This window comes from Brachyistius frenatus, unplaced genomic scaffold (genome assembly GCF_029030835.1).
Source record: "Brachyistius frenatus isolate BFR_SWC_R1_liver_20210118 unplaced genomic scaffold, ASM2903083v1 Contig_188, whole genome shotgun sequence".
NCBI lineage: Eukaryota > Metazoa > Chordata > Actinopteri > Embiotocidae > Brachyistius > Brachyistius frenatus.
The window spans coordinates 447,853-473,308 of NW_027210787.1; the positions used below are offsets into that span (position 1 = coordinate 447,853).

Below are 25,456 nucleotides of genomic sequence, written 5' to 3' on the forward strand. Positions count from 1 at the left end.
CAGAGGAATTACTGAGTGGTTAGAAACACCAAACAGTATTCGTGCCCGTTTGCTTTCGTCTGTGTTAATATGTAAACTTTCTCTCACTCTGGCTGAATCCAGATGACAATTTCGATTTTTATTACTTAATGTATTGAGAAAGATAAATCAAGTTCTCTTGACTTTGGACTTTGGAACATCTTTATTTGACAGGAATTAATCATCCTACTTTAAATTTGTATGTGAATTTATGTTGGATGGAAAAAGTGCTTTGGAGGTTCTTCCAGTAGAGGGTCTCCAGTAAAGAAAAAAAGATCTTGTGACCTGTTTGGACATAGCATTAAATGTAATATTCCAATTTATTTTAATTGTATTGCTATAGCTGTCATCTCAGAGCACTTAACATCTCTGTTATGTCTCTGTTATGTTGTAAGGTCAAGATCTTACAATATTATAGAGCAAAATTCAACAATTTCTTCTTCAGCAAGCAGTTGGAGACAGTGGAGAGAAAAAAAACTCCCTTAGGAAGAAATTTTCCCATTGATAATCAATGTTTATTACATTACATTAACAGTTGCAGTTTGTAAATAGTTGACCCGAGGTCACCCTTTATATAAAATCTGTTTTTCTTCTCCATGCCTATTGTGAACTATACGCACATGAAGACAAATGTACCACCATCTTGGATATTGTGTGGGGTTGTTATAGTTGCATCCAGGACCAGCTTCCAGTGGGGTAATACCACACAATGGCCTATAACACAAATTAAGCATGAAAAGCTCCTTGGCCTTGGATGTAGGTTATAACTACATTGAATGAGCTACTTAGCCTGACATGAATGATAAGCTTAGAGAAAACAAACACACAATTTATTTAATCCCTCAACTTTTCCTTTTCTATTTTTAGTTTGGAAAGCTTAAAAAAAAAATAACACAAAAACAACAACAAAAAATGCCACCAGTCCCCAAACTCTTTATTTACAGAGTACTGTTCTTACTACTGCCCAATGTACACCTTAGCACACATATTTCAAACAAGCTTTCAGTAAAATCAAAGTACTGCATGTTGTTTCAGATAAAACCATTTATTGAACAGCTCCCTTCTAAAAATATTAAAATGTTTTTTGCTTTGGTATCAACTCATGTACATTAGTAGTATACAAGATCGTGACAGCACATAGAGAACAGTTTTTGTGTGCTCAAAGTGAAATACAAAAACATAGTGCACACTGTATGTCGTATGCAGTAGCAAAAAGTACCACACCACTTACGGCTCAGACATTCATTGACAACACAGCATTGATGCACTGCTTCGTAGAAACTCCACTGTTATCTTGGAGTAGCAAGAAGGGAACGAGTGTCAAATCAGTTATCAAAACATTTAACAAGATGCTGACAAGCACATGGCAAACAATATATACATATCAAAGTTATTCCATCTAACAGATATTTGGTGCCTCAGGTAAAGTCCTTTGTTCTGTTTTGGGAGACATTGGAGGAATTTTCTTTTGGTTGTCAGTACGTTGAAATTCTCTGAGACAATGTCAATTATTCAAAGACTGTAAAACATTGTAGACTGACTCTTGAGGAAACAAACAAATATCTTCATATTTTGTAAATTATGAGTAGTATACCTGCCCATGCTTTGCTGACAACATGCCCATGAACAAGACATTAAACTATTAGACTCATTGATCTTCAAAGATGACATTTTAGGGGCTGTAACCGCCATCCTTTTTAAATAACTTGGGACTTCTTGCACTTCAGGTATGTACATACATATTAAAGTATCAAATTCAAAAAGAAAAAAAGCATAAAAAAGTTTGTACAAAATAACAGGTATTTATTTTCATGATTTTTTCCTGCCAAGTACCTCTACTGCTAAGTGCTAACATCACCAGATATTGCATTTTTCCAAAATCATTTGCATTAAACTGCAACGGTACACGTGCACAGTCGTTATTGAAGCAACTATACCATGACTTTCCAACATGCACTTATTGCTGACATTAAAGTCACTACTCCTAAAGCAAAAACTTGATTGCCGCTAGCATGCTAGCAATGCTACAACCCACTTATTAAAAATATGTGCAGGGAATAACAGCTACAAAGACTGAAACTTTAAAGTTATTACAAATGCAGCCTCATTTCGCTTCCTGCTCTCGTTTCTCGTTTTTTTTTTTTTTTTATCTCATCTCAGACTTCAAAAATGTTCGGGGTAATGATTTGTGTGCTCACGCTGTTACCACCATCAGTAACAAATCAATACAAAAATACATCTCATCCCTCTCCGTGCACTCCGAACACATTTCTGTTATGAGATTTAAAGAGAATAAATACCTTAGCAAACCTATACATTTTGCACAAAAAAATGATCCCTACAAGTCCTCTTTTTTTTACAATAACCGGGCTTTCTGCAGAAATCGTGACAAGAAAATGCATTAAATGCTCAATCGTAGCGTGGCAGGTGTATACTTTTTTCTCTACAGAGAAATGCAGTCTCCCAGCTCGTGCAGGTTCACTGCCTCTAATTTTTGCTCATATTGTCCAGAGGCAGTCCGAGGGTTCCCTCTGGTACGGGTCCACCATCTATACTAGCACGGGGCAGAGCTGATGCAAGAGCGGCGTTAAATCCACTCGGACTGGCGGGCTGCTGCTCTCTAAGCCTCAGTTACACCACCTCTCTCATTATTAATGACTTCCTGGCTGGGGGCTTTGGGATTGCATGGTTTTAGCCAATCATCAGCTGTCAAAGTGGGCCACTAGTGATACTATCACGGGTTTGTTGTCCGAAGATGAGGGTTTGGTGACATCAATGGTGGGTTCACAGGAGGGGTTCAGTTGGGGCACTGTGGCGGCCGGTTGTCCCAGCGAGGCTACCATAAATAGGAAATCATTGCTACGGCGGGGACCGGTGACTGCGGCGCCCCTCATGGCCTTGGTAGCCACCTTGGAGGAACTCCTTATGCTGGAGCCTCGTTGAGGAGTTTCACAGTGCAGCAGGGCTTGGAAACATCTGTAAAACTGGGGCAAGCATACAACACAAGCACGTAATTAAAAAATGTATTGTGACCACAATGGATGTAGTTACGGATCAGCCAGGAAGAGTGATATTATATGTTTTAAGACAAATATACAGGTTACACTTATAGCTGATATTACCTTAATTTTAATTTTTGAGCAAAGTTGTTGCTTCTGCATTTAAGACGTCGCCTATAAATTTCCCATCTTTTTTCTCTGTGTTATTAACCTTCAGGCAAATTGCACTTAATTATGACTGAGCAGACCCCTCTTTGCTCTCCTTGCCCTCCTCTGTACCCCGCATCCCTCAAACCTACATTAGGGTCATTAGGGTTATTGTGTTGCTTGGAACAATAGACCAAGGGTCACAAATAATTTGTTTCTGACTTCAATAATCAACGAAAAATATTCTCAATCATTAGTACGAGCCATCACTGCTTTTTTAATTGGATGCGTTATTTTGCTTAACGTGTGCTTATAAATAGCGGCAAATAGCACCTAGAAACTTTCTAGTGGATTGTTCTCCTGCTGACATGCTGACAATTACTTCAGTGTTTTCCCGCAGGTTGAGAATTTACTTCTTGTGGTGGGTGGCGTGGCGGGTTACCAATGTGCGTGCAGAGACTTCTGCAGTTTACAGGAGAAGAGCTTCAACCAAATTTTTTCCTGCAGCTACAATTTACAAACCTTCACATTTACAGGGCTAAAATGAGTCGCCAAATATACTTACCTGTGATTATCTGTAGCATACGTACTATTACTTATACGTAATACTTCCTCAGACTTGCTCATGTGTGGCCAGTCAGGCGTGCTTCTGTGAGAGAAATGTGGCAAGCTGGAGGAATCCCATGTTAAAGACATTCTTTTAAAAGTTGGGGGTCAAAACCATCATTACTCTGTGTCTTTGTGTTTCAGCTGTTGTCAATGCCTACCTATCAATTCCCTGGTACTTGCTCTGACTTCAATGGATGACAATGTAGGTGCTTAGAGCCTTGTTAATGCAGCGAAGGGTGGTGAAGGCCATTGTGCTTGTTACAGAAACGCAATACCCCTTTATGAATTGCATCCATATTGAACAATTCACATTATGCAGCCATAGACGTTGCACCCTCTATGTAGTCGGGTGGGAGGTAAGACAGCGGTGGTCGTGGTTGTGGATGGGCTTGTTTGTGTTCTCACTTAAATGCAAGAGATTTCTGACTGGCAAATCATCACAGACCGACAATTAACCACCTCCCCATATGGTCCGCAAAAATGTGAGTAGTTACTGAGGAACAAGTCAGGAACTTCATAAGTCATGGAAGACATGGGTTTATTACCTTTCACAGGTAATTCTGAACTAATCTTCTACTAATGACACTATGTATAGGATAATCAAGTATCTCCCAGTATGTTCTCCAGTAAATATCATTATTTTTCACCGTATAATCCTAAATTCAGGTATCCAGTATTCAGTATTCAAGAACAACTTATTAATTATTATTTTCATGATCAACAAATAAAAATAAAGGCTTTTATTTTGAAGTTCTGCTGTGCAAACTTTAAGTTGTCAAAGTGCAAGAGCTATTACCTCAAACACATTTCCTCTAACTGATAACATTGTTTCAGTGATTCCACATGGACCCTTGCAGGTATACACCTCTACACATACTGTATTCAAACCAGCAGTGAGAATCAGAACACATCAAAATATTTTATGGAAAGAAAGGACAGGCTGTCTCCAAGGTGCAGAGGAAAGGCATTGAAATGTATATACTCCCTGTCAGTGTCATAAATAGTGAACAGATCTAGAAGTCTCAGGATTATGATTTCATGCAGATTTCCCTGTTTTACACCAGCCCTCTACACAAACAGAGCCTCTGTGTTACCCAGCTCCAATCTGGGTTATCTCTTGCTGATGGACAGATTGGAAGATTCTGAATAATTGAGGACCCCAGCAGCAGGTTGAAAGCTTAACAATGCATTCAGGGTATTTGGCTATACTTTAAATTCCAGGCATTTCCATCCACAATCCGAGACACATTTTCATCGCAGAGACGGGCACTGAACCAAAATTTAGACCATTTTCAGGTCCTCTTCCTGAGTTGCCGGTAATGTGGACTCTGAAGATGCCACTCTTGAGTAAACGTAGTATACTTAGTATACTTTCTGATTTCTATGTATACTTATAGTCTACTACATTTTCTCATGAGAGCAACATAATGATGAAACTCTTTTCACAGCATCTGTTTAGATCGCAGATACCACACAGGTTGAATGCACAGATTATATAAGCATTTCAACAGATCATGCTCTTTATATTGACAAATATTGAGAAAGACAAAAATGGATGATACTGTAGATCAAAAGAATTTATTAAGTTAACAAAAGTAACATATCATGTGATGTAAAATGGGATTAAAGCAGTGGCAAGTTGAAAGATGACATTCAGGATACAGCAGCTTCTATCTTTATCTTTTTTAAAGGTGAAGATTGGTGATAATTTATTTATTATTTTTCTTTTGTCAAATAAGCCAATAAAAGACGAAAAAAAAGTTCCAAACAAGTGTTGTTTGTGTAACTAAAGCCTAATAGCTTCTTCCTCTTTGCTCTAGATCGCCATTGTTGTCCGAATACTAATTAAAGGAAACATAACTGAGCCTCACTGTTGCACTGGAGGCATTTTTCTTTTATTTTGAGTTGATTCCTCAAACCCCGCCCTGTTAACGGGAACACTTGCAAGTACTCCAAACTACACAGTTTACTTCTATTTGTCTAATATTTGCTAACTTACAGCAGCCAGTTGTTTTGGGATATATTGTTTTTCAAAATAAAAGTATATACCTGGTGTTCAACGAATTGCATATTCAGTAAGAAACTGTTAGTTTAGGATCGAGAGCCACGGACAGGCTGCAAAAGTTGTAAAGCGTTACCTTTTTACGACTTTACTTTTGGGTTTGAAACGTACCTCAAACTGATTTTTTACCGCATCTCAAACTCATCTCGTGAAAATATTTTGTCATTTGACTTGACAATGAACTTTTTCTCTCCATCGCTGACTGTCGAAATGCCCGCAGGGTATGAAGAGAGGCAGAGGGCGAGAAAGGGAGAAACGCCCCAGGACATAGCCAAAACTTCCACAGGTTTTGTATCTGCAAGCAACACGATCATACGCATTGTCAGTCCGTTCATAACCTATAGGTCGCCTATGAGTGAAGACTGGAGAGGAGATGTAAAGAAACGAGATGATGAACACAACCCCCGCTTCCCTTAGCTGTCCAAACACCACGCTGAAAAGATTGAAGAGGGAGAGATGGAGACAAATGGTGGAGGATGAAGTTAGTTAAGACACAGAGGCATCAAGGCTAAGGTCAAGACAAAGGTGAAGGCGGTGACAGATAAATAGATAAAGCATGACAGGGAGATGGAAGGAATGAGATGCGCTGACAGAGTATTGCGGAGTGAGAGGCTTGTAGATGACTCAGTAAGGGTCATCTCAGACTGGTCACATCAAGTTTGGATGATGCTTTCAATGATCTGGGCTGATGCGCCACGGGTAGAGGATGACAACTGGAGGGTTACATGTCAGGCATCAAACAATAAGGAATTCATCTATTTTTCAAAGCCTGACATGCTGGCTTGGATCGAGCGTTTTTCAAACAGACAATCATTAGCAGTTTACACACGTTGGCTTTGCAAAAAATATGGGATTAGAACAGTCTCATTAGTTTTCACAGGTGTCAAGTTACATAACTTTCAAAAACAATGCTCTGATAAATGCAGTGATTTGTATCTTTAAATCTCTATCTGTGCCACAAGTTGTATGATCGTCTGTTTGTAGCATTTTTAAATGGAAATATATGTGCATCTTTATGTATTTTTCATGGATCATTTTGAGACTGGTGAACCGAGCTGTTAATTAAGAATGGTTATGATATTTGAATATCTGATAGTCGTTAAAATATATAAAAAACCTATTAGTACATGCATTCTTCCTTCATTGCCCTGATTTTTACTGCCGCCTGGATGTAATGTGTTACACTCGTCAGAAGGTGGCAGTAATACACCCAAATGCTGTTGGCCAAGCGCCATTAAAGAACACAAGAAAAAGAACACGATGCTGCTAAAAGTCGATTAATAGTCAATTCGTTCAAAGCGATTTTCGAAAAGTATTTTTGCTTGAAACCCCCACCCCTACTGTGTACATCATGCAAATCCACAAATGCAAGTGCTGTCCAGTAGATGGCGACCAAGTGCTTGCAGGCTATCACTGGCGGCAGCTTGGCTATCTAACAAGCTTCTGCCATGGTGGAGTATTGTTTGTACTCTCATTACTGATGTATTAATGATGATGAAATTACTTAAATTCTATATTTTGTGAACATTTACTTATTAGACTGAGACGTAGTCATCTCCATATGCTTTTCTGATCTTGATTGTCTTTTTAATTATAATATTTTAGATAATTATAGAAACGTGTTCCACAATTCTGCCATGAGATATTCAAATGTGGAACATTGGTGTCAAATTCAATCAGTCAAGTCAAAGTTCATGTAAATAATGTGCTTATAGCGCCGTTTGATTCCTCTCTAAGTTGTATTTGATGTGTTTTTTCTGAGTGTAAAAGGTGGATGAACTGCAGATTTAAGCTGTCAACTAATGATTTCACTCTGGTCATAATTAAATTCAAGCTGTCGAGACAAAATGGCTCAAACATGTACTAAATCATTTGATTCTAGAAATAGTTACAACGTGGGTGCAGGTGTTTTTCAATACACTTTCTCTTTGCTCAGAGTGTTTAAAATTCTAACTGAGCCCAAAACAGTTCTAAAAATATGCCATTTAATTCCTGGAGTTAGGAGAGAAAGTCAAAAGTAGGAATGTGGCAGAGTTAAGCCCCTTTTCCACCACTGGTACCGACTAGGCTCGATGCAACTCGCTATTTTGTTTTTCCATTGGCCAAAAGTTGAGGAAAGTAAGTGGTACCTGCCCTGGAACTATTTTTGATGCTCCAAGCGAGCTGAGATGATAATACTTGGTGATGTGAAAACACTGCAGACCACTGATTGATGTTTTAATTCCATAAGCAAGAGATATCAGTTTTGTTTGTTTATACTAAACATAATCCAAAAATACAGGGGCATTCATATTAAATGAGTGTATACTGTATATTGGGACCGCAAAGCTAGATGGAAAATGAATAGACTCTACTTCTTTAATTGTCTTCTTTTTGACACCACAGTCTGACAAGAGTTGAGCTGCAGACGCTCAGTCACTTCTACATTATACTTAATGCAGTTTAAGGGATCTAAATAGTGAGGCAAGGGCAGAGAGCATTACATTCCTTTTATAGGCATCACCAAATAAACCCACTACTTCATCTGACAATTGCGTGAGTTAATTAGATCCAATAAACTCCCCAGTGTTGTGAAGTTTTATGCCGAGCATAGAATGTGATGAAGCAAAAATTAATAGATCTGCGATCACTAGCTGGAAAAATAATGATTGTCACACAGGAAGGTGTGAATAGAATGACAATCACTTGGCTTCCTCTGGGATTTCCTGCCACACTCTCAATTCAGTGCAGGCTGCACTATGTTTAGATTGTAAATCAATCATTTTCTCCTACTGAAGCACGTGGCTGGAACAAGTCTCACATTTTAAGATTTCCTGCAAATTCGACTTTCTTTGACAGGAAGAGCCACGGCGTCATACTTTTTAACAGATCGGTGGCGCGCCTTGAACATTTCAGCACATCTGAATCATCATCACTGCCTGTTTGCAAAATTTCAAGACAAAATGTGTCTCGATGTTTGTTTTAATGCCTCTGTAGCTGATTAAATGCCTGTTTGGGCTTGAAACATTCCTCAGGGAATGAAGTATACATTTTGAAAGGAGCATCCAGCAGTGTGGCTTGTTACATTTGACGTAATATCGCTGCTTAGCCTCCATCTGCAGTGACAGGGTTCAGATCTTTAAAGTGAGTCATTATTGGATTAAATAAGAGTCTGGGAGTCTACTTATTCTAAGTCGCTGTTTGTATAAAAATGCCAATAAATAGGACGTGAAAGACAATAGTGGACACACAATGATACATGTGATGCCAAAGGGGTCAATTAAAGTATGGTTTTAGTTAAATGTTCCAATTAAAAATATGATCAAATTGTATAAAAGCTCCTAAAATTGTGTCACAAAAACATTTAGGTCAGACTGAGATTGAAGTTCTGAAAACTAGTTTAGTTATTGTAGTCCAACATCGCTACCATGAGTTTAGCATGAAAATAAACATAACTGTTGTTAGTGAAAGAATGGTGATCTCTCTCAAAAGAGTAACGGTGAAAGAAATCAGACTTCCTGTTGAATAAACCCGCTTCACGACCTGTAAGACTTCATTTTATTTTGAAATCTGTTTACTCTCTAATCTTGTCATCAGGACATCAAGAAGTAATATTGTCACACTGCAAATCAAATTCTGTAATAAATCTTGACGGTAGTTTCATAGTCATCGTCCTGTCTGTCCTCTGGTGTGCCAGAGTCAAATACAGTGATATTCCCTCACACCGGCTCAAACCAGGACTGCAGCTCAGAGCAGTGTCCACTGTTCTCGAACAGATGCTGCCGATTTCTGTTTTAATCATTTCTTTTGTTTCAGTGGAGGTCATCTGCTGTGACTTTCCTCTGCGCACAGACAGTAAATTAAAATTTAAAAGGAAATTGGCAGCAAGCACCGATGAGAGAGTTTGCTAGTGTAAAGAGACCAGGCAAAGTAAATTACATATACTGTGCCAATCCAACACACAGAATCCTTACTGCAACCACCGCATCACCCCACAGAGTAAATGTTTATCGATATGTTTGAGAATAATCAATCAAACATGCTCATCAAGAGAAGTGAAAGAGAATCCAGAGTGTGGCCGTTTGTTTTTTCCTGCTAATGAAACAGTTAAACTACTTGTGGTATAATAATGAGTTAAATTGTGGTTTGACTTTTTTTTTTTTTTTGTGCAGGAAGTTAGATAAAAAGACTGGTACCACTGTCATGTGTCCACTACATATGGAGCTTCAACCAATTAGCTGAGCTTATCAGAAAAAAAAACCCTCATTGTTAAACCACAAATCGATGTTTTAAGGCTTAGACTTTGAATTGACATGCAAATTAGTGAACTTTATAGGTGGCTGATGCTACCTGTGGTTAGCTGTTTTCTGTATTTCTGTCTCTCTGCTGGTGGACTGCAGCTCTGTAGCGCATAGATTTGGCTGCTGAGAGAAGGATGTTGCACAAAGTGCTCAACATAATGGACAACACGTCACATACCCTGCACGACCTACTGCTCACACAGCAGTGATTTCAGGTGGAGGCTCCTTCAGCTCTGTTGTAATAGGGACAGCTACAGGAAGTCATTCAGGGCCACTGCAATAACAATTTATTATGACTCCCTTCTGTTGCTGGAAGGGAGACTCAACCTCTGAGAGGCAATTCACAGAAGAGCCTGAATAATATATTATACTCCATATACAGTGTATATATAAACACCTTTCTTTATAAAAGCATTTTTTTTAAATGATCCCTGGAATGTGGTTATCAAACACTAATTTACACTTGAGACAAAGCTATATAATGGAGGCAGGATAGTGCACAGTTACAATTAACCCAAGCATCTTTTTCAGTATAATGTTACTAAAAACACATTTTCATACCGGCGCATATAAGCCAATATATATAAACAGATACTGATATAGCTGTGATAGACCAATATTTGATTATTAAGTTGGCTCTAGTGCACATTTAATTTGTATATTTTGTAGTAGAATAGTGGTGTGTGTGTGTGTGTGTGTGTGTGTGTGTGTGTGTGTGTGTGTGTGTGTGTGTGTGTGTGTGTGTGTGTGTGTGTGTGTGTGTGTGTGTGTGTGTGTGTGTGTGTGTGTATATACATATTTGGGGGGCTGCGACGCTGCTTGTCGGGAGGGTGCAGCTCTTGCTTTGACCGCTAGTTAGCAAACACTAACATCCTTACTACTTTCAGTAGATAACAGCTGGGATATATTTAAAAAAAATGCTGATATTCTGGTCTGGTTTTCCGCAGTTTGATGTCGAGGTTTGTCTATTGATTGCTTAACTGTATGCCGAGTGTAGCTGTCATCAACTCAAATAACGTTCACCTGTGTCCACCTTCTGCTCTGTTGCGCTGCATGTCAGTGAGGCCTTCAAGAAATATACACAGCAGAGCAGAGAAACAGACGAATTAGCGCGACTTTCAGGAATAGAAAACTGCACCAATGACTCTCACACTGAGCTGAAATGAAACGGGTGCAAAGGAAATAAGGAAATAAATTGTAATTACTGGATGTAACTGCAGTTCTAGGAGTACGTTTGTATTTTGTTTTGTTCAGGGGTGGTGGGAGGCCTTGTTGGCTGGGCAGCCCGACCCCCCAAGACAATCGGAGGGAAAACAGTTACATTTATTTATTTATATGTATGTATTTATTTATATACGATTTTGCCATTTAACTAAAATAAAAAGTGGACTAAGCCTATTTCCAAAAATGTCAAACTATGATTTTAATGTTTATGTCCTTTTTCATTTACCGGTACATTATTTTCTTCATGGTTTATGTGTGTTATGTTTTTTTCTTTTTATAAAGCATGCAAACTCCTCTCCATTAGCTTGAAATGGAATCTAAAGTGTAGGTCTGTCATCAACTCTAAAGTGTAGGTCTGTTTGTTCCTTTAACCCGGGGGTGTTTGTGTGGGACTAAGAATTAGTGGGCTGTAGTTGTAGTAATCATCGGAAAAGCTGCAAATGGACTCGCAGTTTATGGGGCAAAGAAAAAAACATTTTATCTGTCCCCTGTTTGCCCTTTGAGTTTACACTTAGCTATCACAGGCAAGCTCTTGTGCACTGACAGCAGACGTACAGGAGAAACCACAATATGTTCATATGAGATATAAAAAAAAAAAAAAAAAAAAAGACGAGTCAGTGTAAACTTACCCATAATTACTGTTTCTCTTTTTTTTTTTTTGACATCCACCGCAGGCCTGTTGGTGGTGTGCGCTGCAGATCGTTGATGGGATAAGCACACACCAGCTGCTACTTGTATCTGTACAGCATTTTTAGTCTTCAACTCGCCTCAACTCACAGTTTCCATAGTAACGGGCTGGGAGGAATTGAAGACTGAAAATGACATACAGGACATTTGGTGTCCCTCTCTCCCACTTTTGCTCTCTCAGGCTGCCATGAGGTCGATGACGTGCGGACGCAGATGTCCCTGGAAGGTCAGCATGCTGTGGTGCTTCAGTGTGAGATGACAGGAGAGTCATGCAGTGTGTCCAGATGACAACAACATCTGGAACCTGTGTGGGTTTTCGGTGAATTCCCAACCGCACAATAGAATAACTCTTGACAGGAACTCTGCGAGGAAAGTTTAAACTTCAAAGTATTACACTTCAGTGGCTTTGAAAACGGTGATAAGGTTTTGCTCAGCAATATACAGCACGGTACAGTATATAATCTCTATACAGCACAGGAAGTCCTTCGAATGGAGTCTGTGGGGAGTGTTTTCTAAAACCTTACGCAGCATTGTGTGCCTCACTTAATAGACCAGAATGAGATGATAAAGATTACATTGAGGAAAAGGTCTTATCAGTCTGCCCCAGTGGGACAATCTTGGTTATCTTCTCCTATTTTTTATCACCATGATGAACTGTATTTCAGAATGGAACAAAACATCTTAAATCTGGAGTGTAAATATGTTGTACTGCACTAAAAGCTTTACTTTAGAGAGAAACTTGATAAGGAAGTATAGAGAACAAAGTAAACTGAGAGTAACTGTTGGTGCAATGTAGATCCAAACTATTAATCCTAAAGTAAAAGCTGTTAAAGTCTTAAACAATAAAGGATTTACTCTGTCAATGTAACGTTAGCATTTGTCAATCAAGGACAAAAGTTACCTGCATTAAGAATCATTTTATTATAGGTCTATCATTTTTAGGTCTCATTTAGGAAGCCTTTATACTTCATGCAATGACTTAAGTCTCTTTTGCTGTGGAGTCAGTTACACTTTGTACTTTGTACACTTATGTACAAATTAGTTTTTTGACATGTGCATGAAGTGGATTTTGAGAAATCCTGCAGTAAATAAAAACAATACATTTTGAGGGGACCCACAGGGTAACCCGGTCTCATTCTGGGCTATTACCACCTGCTGGTGTCTCAGAGAAATGCAGAAGATGTCCTAGGTTTAAGCTACCTGGTTAGGGTTAGAAAAAGATCGCGATTTCGGTTAAAATAAGTAAGAAATGTTATTAAGGCAGTAAGTTACTTCACGTACTTTACATTACGTCACTTAAAAAGAAGTCCACGTTGACTTTAACTTTCTCATGGGCTCAAACACCGACCTCCTGTGTGAAAGTAGGGATAGGCCATGATTTTTGAATATTCCAATAATCGTTAAAATATATTTTAAAAATCATATATTATATGCGCCCATTGTTCTTCCTTATTTCCCTTTTTTTTTCCCCGGCGCCTGGTTGTAATACATTACTCCTGTCAGGAGGTGGCGGTAATGCACCTGAAAGCAAGCCACCATTAAACAACACAAGGTAAAAAATAACACGTTGTGACCAGGTTCCTGAGATTTTGAATAGTTGATTCATTCCTGAGCGATTTTCAAATAGTATTTTGCTTGAAATTTCCATTCCTTTTTGAAAGTCCTGTATTTCATCCATCCAAGTTGCCGTATGAACACAAGCAAAAAGGCTTCAGTGACTTCATGTTCAGAGGTTGGGAAGTCATTATAAAAATAACTACTCTAGTGAATTCGTATGTGATTTAATAATCATAAAAGTTTGTGGATATGGGTGTTTCAGTGCTTCAGTACAAAAACAAAACAAAACAAACCTGAATGTAACACAAAGACTGAAAGTTAAGTAAAATGTGTAAACAAGAAGGTTGTATGACTGCAAAGGGCCATAAGGACAAAATAGTTGTGGGTCACTATTGATCCCTGTTTCTGCGTTAGTTCATCATTTGTGATTAGTGGCCATTTGAGGACCATGCACCATGAAAGCAAATGAATAATAATGGCCTTAAAACTAGATTTAAACAGGAGGCAACTCTATATAAAGCAGGAACACAAAATGAACTCCTGAGGCCTTTATTGCTGCAGTTTAATATCAATGGTCCATGAAGTGTTACCAAACAAAGTGACAGATCATTACAAAGTAACTGCCCAACAATATGCTTGGAGCCTTCAGACCCCCAAACCTTTTGATTTATGCCAACATTAAACAAATGAATGAGGACCCGTAATCACAGCTTTAGCCTCAGTGTACACTTCTAAGTTGACAGTCGCAGAAAAGAATGAGTTTTTACCTTTTCGGATTTTTTTTTAAATAAAAACAAAAGTAATCAGAACTCATTTCTCAATCAACTGGAGACCACTCAGATCTACAAGTAAGGGTGCATTGCCCCACTGTGCCTAGTTGCTAATTCAGCCTTGATAAATAATTTTAATAAAGTCTTGAATGAGAACTGATAAAGGAACGTTAGTTTAATTAACCAAAATGAATAACAAACGTGAACTATTTAGTTTAAATCGCTTTTAGGACTGTCACAGACTGCATTACCAGTAACCCGTGCGTTCAAAGCTCGACATGGACGCCATCAATCATAATAATAGAAAACAGCGGACTCAAACTAACTGGAATGATCCATTAAACAATACCTGCCCTCTAATCCTCTTCTTCTGGGGCCAAACTGCATCAGTGTTCCTACTGGTTGGACAATCTGGGTCATTAAATCTGATTTGAATTCAACCAGAGAACTTTACTGGACATAACCTAATCCAATTTTCAGGAAGAGGAATCTCAAATCCATTTTAAGCGTTGTTCTGGGCTCTGAACTCCATCTTGGCTCAACCTGAAATTGCTAAATAAAAAAAGCTCCCGCTGAGTGATTCAACAAAAACATGTTTGTTTTCAGCGGCCTCCTGTGGATTGAATTAAATAACACAAACAAGCAAGAGCTGCATGTTAAATGTGACTACTTTTAAGGTCTGCTGTGATTCATTATTTGGATACAAAGACTTTGTGTCCCTTCGTCCATAATCAATAATTTAGTAATGTACAGCTAGTTTATGATGAGAGGCGGTTCTCCACATGTTGACCACTAGAGACACGACACGAGGCATGACTCATGTCTGATGTTGGAGTTCACTTCCCAACCACGGCCGCCTTTTGCCTTTCATCCCGTCTCCCGTCTGTCTGGCCCTCCAGCTATGAAAGCACGATCGAGGGCCCGCGCTGTCGAGTTTCATTGCTGACGGCTCAAAAAGTTTGTCTGTTCCCTTTGACTTGTGACGCATGTATAGTTATGTGTTGTCTTCCACTGCGGTGCTGAACTTTGACAAAGATGTGATCACAAATTCAAAGACCTTGAAAACGTATTTTTCAGCCAACTTTCTCCGAAGTAATATAGATGTTTGAGATAAAAAAAATAATAAAAAAAATCATATTTTAAGTTAGGGCGGTAACGATTTTCTTTTTACGCTCCAGTTGGTTTAAAGTTGATGTGACTCCATTTAAACAAGGTGATCTTAATTATTTCTGCACTATCACTGATAGCTGACAGTTGCAGTGTGGGGTTGCAGCAGTATAATGGTATTGAAAAAATAAATGCAACCAACGGTAATTCTTGCCTCCACATTGTGACTCTCCTCCTTGACTGACAAACAAAACTGATAATATCACCATCTCTACCCACAAAAAAGTGATTAAAAACAATGTGGGAAACCTTTGAATATCTTAAAAAACTAACATGAGGTTGTCCTTGAGGATGGATTTCCAGTTTACAACAAACATGGACGCCAAGTGTCTCCAAACGAGGAAACACATCAACATCTTTGAGAATCTCGCTGTACAGATCAAAGTCAGTGTCCCATTTATAACTTTAATGTCAGACAAAAAACTTGAGTGTTTAAACATCAAATACAAAATGCCTTGAGCTGTCAAGCACCTCCAATAAACTGTCAATTTTTTTTAATAGTCGTTGAATTTTTACAAACCAAATATTCAATCAATCAATGGAAAACAATAATCACTGTCACTGTCACGGTCAATAAAATGTGACCAAACCTCATCAAAACTGACTGAAGCTGAAGAGCTGAGCTTTTCAGTGTCAAACTTTTCATAAATTCAACTTGACTTTTTTTTAATTTTTTTTTTTAATATGATTGTTTCATCTTGAGCCTTATTATTTTATTGATTATTTTAAGAAATAGTTTTGACATTTTGAGAAATATACTTACTTGCTTTTTACAGATGGTGAGCTGAGACGAGATAATGTCTATGAAGGACAGCAGCAGGTTAGCTTACCTCAGCACACAGCTACAACAGCTGGGGCTGTGAATTCCTGGAGTTTTTTGCTTGTTGCTAAGCGGACTGTTACCTCATATTTAATAGATTTGGGATCACATCAGTCTTCTTTTCTAACTTTGTCACAAAGTCAACAAGAATACTCTTCAAAAAGTTGATCTTCTCTTTTTTGGCGTTCGACAGAAATACATAATTAATGATGGATCTGAAGCTCAGTTTTGAGAATTAATATTATGAATGATAAGCTTGAAATATCGGGAATGGACAAAGTGCTCGGCAGTTGCAGCGATAAACGTGAGCCTGCTGTGAGCTCAGAGAGGCACATGACGCGGGCTGCATTGTGCTGGGTGCAATTCATTTCCTCGCAGGCAACTTGAAATTAATTAAAGTAGAAGAGCAAATAAAACACGATAGTAGTCCCGGGCCTCTTACAACAGCAAAATAAGAGTTCCCAGTTAAAGATAGCAGCACCAAAAGTGATCCATTATATTGTCTCAAGTGAAAATGGGCCAAGGTTAATTGAGGCCTCCTGTGAGTTTAATTAACAACACCTCGGACGATTGGTTCCTTCGTGACATTGCTAATACCTCCCTGGTTTGACAATCAGTCAGTAAATCCCAGGAATTAGTTAGAATCACATGAAAGGCTTGGGTTACTCGATAACAAAGTATATTAGATTTGTTCAACGTGACCTGAGATGCATCAAAATGACAAAATGGAGCAGCAGTATCAAGGCAGTGACTCCTCGCTCTATTTATTGTGCTCTCTCTATCGGACCCTGGGATTCTTATCCATACTCTTTTACAGAAGCAGGATGTCGCGATAAAGGTGAGCATTTTTTCCTTGAATCTGTAAAAAAAAAAAATAGCTGGATCCAAACATGAAAAATCGCCTTCTTATTCATCGTTCACGCAAGTACATAATTTAGATTATTCAGTGTCCAGAGAGCGCTGGATAAACACCTGACAGGAATATTAAACAATGACTCATTTCCATTATATCAAACCACCTTGAAAACAATCGAGACGACTGGCTTCAGTGGGCAAGATGACCCTCGCCTGCCACTCGGTGACAGCGAAAGATAAAAGGCACTGACCCCAGCTGAAGTCCCCCCCCTCCCCTTTTCTCACCTGTTTATTCATGAAGACATAGATGACTGGGTTGATGACCGTGCTTGTCTTGGCCAGCACCGAAGGGATGATGCTCGCCTCGGGTGTGACCAGGCCCGGCCGCCCGAAGGTGGCCAGTAGGGCCATGATGCCGTACGGCAGCCAGCACAACAGGTAGCAGATCACCATAATCACCACCATGAACAGCACACGCTGCTCACGTTTCCTGCTCGTCGACGAATTTATCCCGCTCACCTGCACACAGAGGGGGCAAAGAAGGAGAGAAATAAGACCTTTAACCCTTTAAAAACACACCTATTTTTTTTAGGCCCCTGCTTGAAAATTGCAAAAAGAGTATGTCTCTGCAAGCATGATAAAAAAAATTATATAAACAAAATATTTTTAATAATAAAGGGAACACCTGTGAGATTTGTTCAGATGTGTAAATATCAGTATATATGTCCATATTTTAATAATAGTTTAGTCCCTGGCCCCCTCTAGGCCTTAAAGGGTTTTAATGCTCTTGCAATCCTCCCGTGATGACACAATGTGGTCAGACTTTTAGGTTTTTGACATCCGAATTTTCCCCTGAGGGAGCTGTTAGAAGAGGAGCAGTGTGGGAAATGAAACACCGGAGGGACAAAAGAGCAGGTCGGACAGGTTGAAGCGAGTGACTGAGGGGTTTACGAGGAGTTTGAGAGAGCAGGAAATGGACAGAGGAGGAAGCACGGAAGGTCATCTTAATATCTGCAGAAGGACTCTTATCAGAGACGAGACGGCGAGAAAGAAATGACAGAAGGAGAATGCTTTGTTATCCTCGATTATTGGATTTCCTGGGATTGTTTTCTGACAAAAACACAAGAGCTGTGTCTAAAATCTCGACCTTGTTCACGCACCCACTGCTCACTGCAGCATGTACTGCATATAGTCAGCAATACATTCACATTTTGGACACGTGCTAATCATCAGTCAGCTGTGTTGTGGCATTATTAGCAAAAAGTACTGTACATGCTATGGACAATGCAGAATTGTTATGCCACTACACAGAAGAGTGAATGGGTTGTATTTAGTAATTTTGTCTGTCTCCTATCTGTAATGAGATTATACTCAACAAGGTAAAGCAATGGGTTGACTTCTGGGTAAAATACAGTTATTTGCATTCCTTGAGGAGAAGTACACATCATTTTGTTAAATCAATGTACAGCCAGAAACCTTACAGAAAAAAATACATGAATATCACATGTGCAAAAACTTGCGATCACACACAAATGTGAAACATTTATTTTGCACATACGAAGCATGTGGTTTTGTAATATTTGAATGGTTTAATGTGTGAAGTCCATGTAGATTCATGTAAAAACCTTTCCACATATTTTCTCCACGTTATTTCCCGTGATCACGTGGAAAACATGAGAAATTCAGTTTCAGTTTGTCTTTATGCAAAGCTAAGCTGATGACAAATCGGTGTATCTCCTAAAACGTCAAACCATTCCTTTAACTACTAAGATTACAGTTGATATCATGTTCAACTTTGACCTATAGTGTACCAGTTTTATGTCCACAGTTGGTCCTACTGCATAAAAACCTAATTTACAACCCGTGTTATCATCTGATTACTAGTGTTTTGTGCCCTTGTCAAACTATGCGGCAGCAATGTTGCCATGTTCTCAGATGTAAGAAACTTTGTCCTAACAGATAAAAACAATGGTCAAAATTAGGAAAATAAGACCAAACTTTTAACACATAAAAAAAACCTCAAGTTTTCTTTATTTAAATTATGCAATACATTGGGTTGAATCTGACACTTTCACACTGACAAACACCATCACTCTCCACCGACTTGAACTGTCTCTGTTTATATCTCTGCCTGATGGTTGTATGTCTGCTGCTGTCACTCAGTTTCATCGCTGCCTCAAAAAAAAGGCTTCAGCAGTGTCAGATTTTCTTTTCTTTTTTTTCTTGCATTGCATTCTTAGAAACACTGACTGAAAATAGATATACTCTGCACATATTTGCACATGCACAAGTAAAACCCAGCAAAAAAAACAAAACAACCCAAAACAGCTGATGTAAACATGAAGAAAATAAATCTTAATGCCCCCCCCCAATCAGTCGAAAAATATGCTTGGCTAAATCTCACTCTCTGCTAACTCCCAAAATTAAACCCCCACTTTTGCAGACATACAAAATTACTCCACTTTCACTGCTACCACTACTTTGATTGCTACATTCACAGTGTGTTAATACATGCTGTGAAGGTTTAAACCATATGGTGAAGTATGATTACCTGCTTTTCTCCTGCATTACTCACATTATACTGGCCATGCTATAAACTCACATATTGTTATGGACTCCCATGCTGTCACTCACACTGTGTAATTTGCATGCATACACACATCATTGTAGAACACTGCTATCACCAGTGACTGCTACAATATGGCACGGAACAAATAAATGCTTTTCCATTGTGTCAGACTAATCAAACAGCATGCCCGTGATTGACTTGCCTCTTTACATTTTGCTCATTTACCCCCAACAGGTTTCTGCAACTCTGCAAAAAGGGGGAACTGCGTTTATACAAACGTGTTAAGAACCTTTCAAACTCAGTCGTGTTTACTCTTTTAGTTTGGAACATTTCAGGCAAACTGTGTCGTGGTTTGTCTGCATCTTCTGGCTTTGTAACTTTTTAAAATAATGCGTCTGTAATTTCAGACAAAGGTAAACAACAACAAGCTCTTCATTTTTAGTTGCTGTCTAAAATGTGATGAGCCGATTATATCAGCTGTAGCCTGCAAGGTAATGTTGACAGCGCTGTGTGTGGCTAGCCTTTTAATCGGCCCCAATGTGACTGTTAACCAACTATTGAATAGGTTGTTATCATCACACTCTAAGTTTCTTGACATGCATAACTTATGTTACTAAGGTACTTACTGTAACATAACTTACTGTTGCTGGTCATATTTTGACGACAGCCTGTTGAACCTAAGGTGTATTAGACTCTGACTACCTCATATATTTGGTGCAAAATGATAACTGCCTGTTTAATAGTCTGAAAACAGTCAAACTGGCTGCACTGTGGCTGAAGCTGCTTGTCCCAGGCAGAAGAATCAGTATCCTCAACAGATGATCATTGATGTTGAAGTGTCGTCGTATTTGAGGTTAATTAGATCTCATATTCTAATTATTTACATTTGAAACAATGGAAAAATAATACACTGTAAATGTGCAATAGTTACCTGTAGGGCTTTTGTTTTGTTGAACACAACCTGTAACTCCACAAGAGAATGTACCTGATGAACAAACACAGTGTAGTACGTCCAGCTAAACAGCCGAAGCGGTAATGCTAACGTTTATAGCTAATGTTAGTGCCAGCAAATGCAGTTTAATCCATTCCTTACTCTTTTGCTCCTGTAACGCTTTTATCTTTGTCAGATTTACTTAAAAGAGACCGGTATAAATTGGAAAATCCTACGGCCAAAGTGGCTTTGGAGTGCTTCATCAATGAGTCCATATATGTCCATAAACTGCTTTGGATGATGTCTCCTGCCGAGAGTTCAGTGCCATCTGTGTAAAGCTCTCCTAACACGTTGGCTAAGCTGTCTCTTTACTGCCTTCTCATGCTGAATCAAAGGTTGTAAAAATCATCCTCGTTGAACTAAAAAAAGAAAAGGTCACCTGTCATTTTGGCTCAGAAAAGTTTCAGTTTTCCTTTCAGTCTGGCTCCGTTCTCACCTCGTAGACTTTCTCACTTTGTCAGCTCTGGAGAATAGGTGACTAATAGCTTCAATCTTGGCTCTGATCAAATAAATTAAGTGCCAGAGATCACAGACAAATTGAGGAAATGGAGAGTAAGTGCTGAATGATTGCAATCAAAGGCTGGGCTTCTGGTAAAAGAAGCTCGCTTACTAATTGACTGCCCTTACATAGAAACTGTTTCATATGCTAAACAGCAATCCCCAAAGCTGTGTAATTAATATTTATGTGTTGTGTGCGTGTGACGGCACAAATCGTTGCAGCTTTTTGTCAAAATATTGGAGACTACAAGCTTGGTAATGAGCATCAAGATAACAGTCGGCTTTTGATGATAGGCAACATGACGTTGTACTGAGCTGTCACGCAGTCAACTGAGAACAGCAACTCCTTTTCTTTTTAGCTCACCATCATGACAGTTTGAAATAAAGTTGCAGATTAATGGCGGTGGTCCAAGGCAGCATCGATACTCACAAAGTGCGGATAGATGGGCGGGAAAGAATTTTTCAAGAAGTGCTTGACATGAAATGCTTGTCAAGAGAGAATATCTTCACAGCCGCTGCCGGCTTAATTATATATCCGATGGCTAATTTTCCTCTGCAACGACAGAACGAGCATTGTCTTCTTGTGAGTCCCTGGCGGTCTGTCACTTATTCAGACAGATCATCTAGCCAGTGTGCTGAGTTGTTCAAATTAGCTTTTTAGCTAAAATAAAGGGAACTGCTTGACACGTGAAATGTCTTTATGCTTTCATTGTGTGTTGGTGTGTGCTTCTACACTCTTTTTCCATGATTGTGGTTTGCTTGTCTCGGTCCTATCAAACATACAATGTAGAGTATGTATGCGTGAGTGCTCACCACTACATTAAAACATGTTTGTTTTAATACTTTAAATGGCCTTATCATTTTCTGATAACTGACCTCTTGTGTCTGTGAATATGATAACTGTACACGGTTAATTCAGTACAATACCTTGGGATGAGGTTGGGGTGGATGGCTGGGCGTTCAAAGCGTCTTTTATTGTCAGCACGTACTGTACAATGGATCAGATTGACTTGACTTCAAGTCTACATTTGAAAGGTGTCGATCGTACTGCAGCAGTAGTAGCTTAAGCCACTTTAAAGGTCCCATATTTTACTAATCCAGGTTTCCATTTCTTGTTTTATTTTCAAGCAGATATATATAAATAATGTGAAAGTGTCAAAACGCTAAGTCCACAAAGAAATAAACACAGCCCATATTTAGCAACTATGCCGTTTGGACTTTGAGAGTCTGTGACGTCGCTTTGATTTTGTGAGGTCACAAACTCATGCTCATGTCTTCCCTCTCTTCAGCCTTTTATGTGGAAGAAAACAGAGAGCAGTCATTCCCTTCTGTAGCTAGCAAACTACAAGACTAAAGAAAACCTGTGGATCTCAGTTGTTGGTATTTTTCAGTCTGATGTATGTGTTTTATATTGGATGCAAAAATGTAATGAAAGCTGTTCGCTCAAAAGTCAAGTTTCAATCACTTTTTTACTTGTGTTCTCTACTGGCCTGCCTGATTGATATGAAAATAACATCTTCCAAATGTGTTTATTGATCGACATTAAAGCTGTTTGTCTTGCACTGATGCCCAGTGCATCATTTGATCTGCAATTAAGCCAATACACCAAAATCAGACCTTTTTTTTCCCCAGAATGATGCATGACCAATGTCATTTTTTGGATCAGGAAAGATACATCCTAAATTAGTCTAAAGTCTTGGCATTGGCGTAGCAGGACCCACCAGCAGAAGCAACTGCTTGGCCCATGCAAAAGGCTGTATATAAAAACTCAAAAATTCATGCCTAGAAGATGGACTCCTTGTTGACAGTCTGTGGAGGTCAAGAAAAACAGAGCAGTGTGATGTGATGAAAGTCATGCTGCCGGCAGTGGAAAAGAAATGTGACACGTAGTATGATTAAGCAGTCAGAAACAAAAATATGATGCAAACTTTGTTATGCCTTGGTTGAATAACATACTGAGAAGCACATGAATTTCAGATCAAAGGGATTGAAAACGCGTAAAAAATAATGGCACCATTGGTGCCACTTTTTGAAGGCTTTGTGATTATGCCTGCCGAAACAGGAAGTATGTGTGCAACAGCATGTAGGCACGCAAAAGAAGTAAAATCCACATTTCACCTCTTTGTCGCTGCCTACATGCATGCATGGGTACGTGCCTTCTGCTGCACTGACACTTTGCTCTTGCAGATGTCACTGAAGATGACATTAAGAACCTGCTTTCAATGTGTCAGCACGCCGTCCCTTTGTGGGGAAAAGACAGTCGCTCCGTGGTCTCACGCTGTCATGCTGACAGCCACCATAGAAATGTCCTGTCTGTAGGCAAAGCCATCTATTCTAATGACAGCATGCCACATACACGATGATGAATAACGGTGTGTGAAGTCAGGGAGATAGATAAACTAGATTGTGTGCTGTGTCACTTTAGATATTTGACAGTTACACTTTACTGTAGGCATTTCATTTTTCATACTTAATGTTCAGAGGAGGTACGAATCTGCTCCTGCACAAGCCTTTGAAAGTTATTGATACACAGGAACTCAGCACACACACAATGTACTTTCTGATTAGATATTTATTTTGTATTTTATATGATAAGTGTTTTTTTTTTTTACTGTGTTGAGAGAAGAGAAAGATCATATCATGCTGGAGAGACAGATGGTAGTAGACAAAAGAAGTGATCACCAGATAGTCTCACAGCAGCTATTAGCCTGGTTCAAGGTGGAAGAAGTGAAGGACATGCACGAGTTGGGGAACTCGCGTACGAGTTTCGGTTCAAACCAATATTTCAGCTGCAGTTGCATTGGTCAGGGTGAGGGGTGATTGAAGTTTGAGCAAAGAGCTGGGCAGAGCCTGGACAAGGAGAGATCAGACTTGATGGATTTCGGGTAGAGAGAGACAGACCCATCCTCAGGTTGTGGCTGCAATGTGGGCAAAGTATGTCAGTTCTTTGTTGAGAAACAAGTCAGTAGGAGGCAGGAATCATTATAGTGTTGTCAGTGGTGATGGAGAAGTCTAGTGGAGAGGAAAAGTTCAGTGCAGTCTTACCATCCAGCCTATCCATTTTTCAGAGTTAGTTTTCAAGGAGAATATTTCATGACCCATTGTTGGCATGTTTGGTAGCCTGTATATATTGAGCCACACATTGGGGGAAGTTGAAACAGAGAAATTAAATGCTTTGAATGCTTTGAATGCTTTGCAGCCAGTAAATAAACCTTGACTCCGGCATCATTCAGTGGGCGTGGCATACATTTATCTTAATTTTATAAGTTTGTTTACTTCTTGAGTTCAGGCAGAGTAACACATGAAAGGAAAATATACTGAGGTGAACATTTCTATTGGTTCTAATTTGCCGGACTACCTAAGTCAATAAGAGAAAACTAGAGAGAAGGAACATGTTTACTCAATTGGATTGCTTTCCCACTGTTTCCTCCGCTGCCCTGAAGTGAGTCAGCCATACAATTTTGAGGTCTGGACATGAGGACAAGCTCAGTCACCAGAAAGCCGATTTTCATTGCAAAATATGGACTCTAAAGTTGATTAATTTGTTCGCTTAATAAAATAAGAGGTCTACTGACATTTCATATCTTAATGACCCTGATTCCTTTCCAACCCTCACACTCATATTGCTTTGGACATTGTATTTGTAAAGCGTTCACTGCTTTAATTTTTTACTCCTCAGCAAACAGTTCAACTGCTCTCTGCGATTACACTCCAACTGAGAGTTTTATGGCTTTCATTTCTTATCCTTTAAGTTCCTCTACTTTCTGTGATTACACTTACTGTGCATTACGGAGAAACGTAAAATGCTTCAGGAAGCCTACGGCAATGAGGAATAAGCCTGAAGAAGAGTTTTGATTCATATTCACGTATCAAAGGGGCAGAATGTCACTGTCCAAAACCGGGTGGGATTTCTTTGACATGTGCGGGGTGGTGCACCATGAATTTGTTCCCCAGGGTCTGACTGTCAACACTGAGTGACGTTCTCAGGCGACTGAGGGAAAACATTCAGTGAAAATGAACTGATTTGTGGCGCGATGGTACTTTGATTCTTTAAATGACAATGCACCCACACAGTGCACAATGCACTAATTTATCGCCCACAACAACACAATCGTAGCTCCACACTGCCCCTACTGGATTTGGCCCTCTGCTACTTCTTTCTGTTCCCTAATAATTTATCACAAACTTTGATGTGTGCTCTCT

The 25,456-nt window shown here is 39.2% G+C and overlaps 1 protein-coding gene across 1 annotated transcript in view; it reads right to left on the reverse strand.

The window, feature by feature from the left end:
* Positions 1–941: 941 nt before the first annotated feature.
* Positions 942–25,456, reverse strand: part of LOC138632568 (pinopsin-like) — a 63,220-nt gene continuing 38,705 nt past the window's right edge. Inside the window, exons 3-4 of the mRNA XM_069718227.1 lie at positions 17,481–17,714; positions 942–3,002 (exon numbers count right to left, since the gene is read on the reverse strand). Coding sequence (XP_069574328.1) covers positions 2,721–3,002; positions 17,481–17,714 — 516 coding nt within the window. The 3' untranslated portion in view covers positions 942–2,720. The remainder of the gene's footprint in view (positions 3,003–17,480; positions 17,715–25,456) is intronic.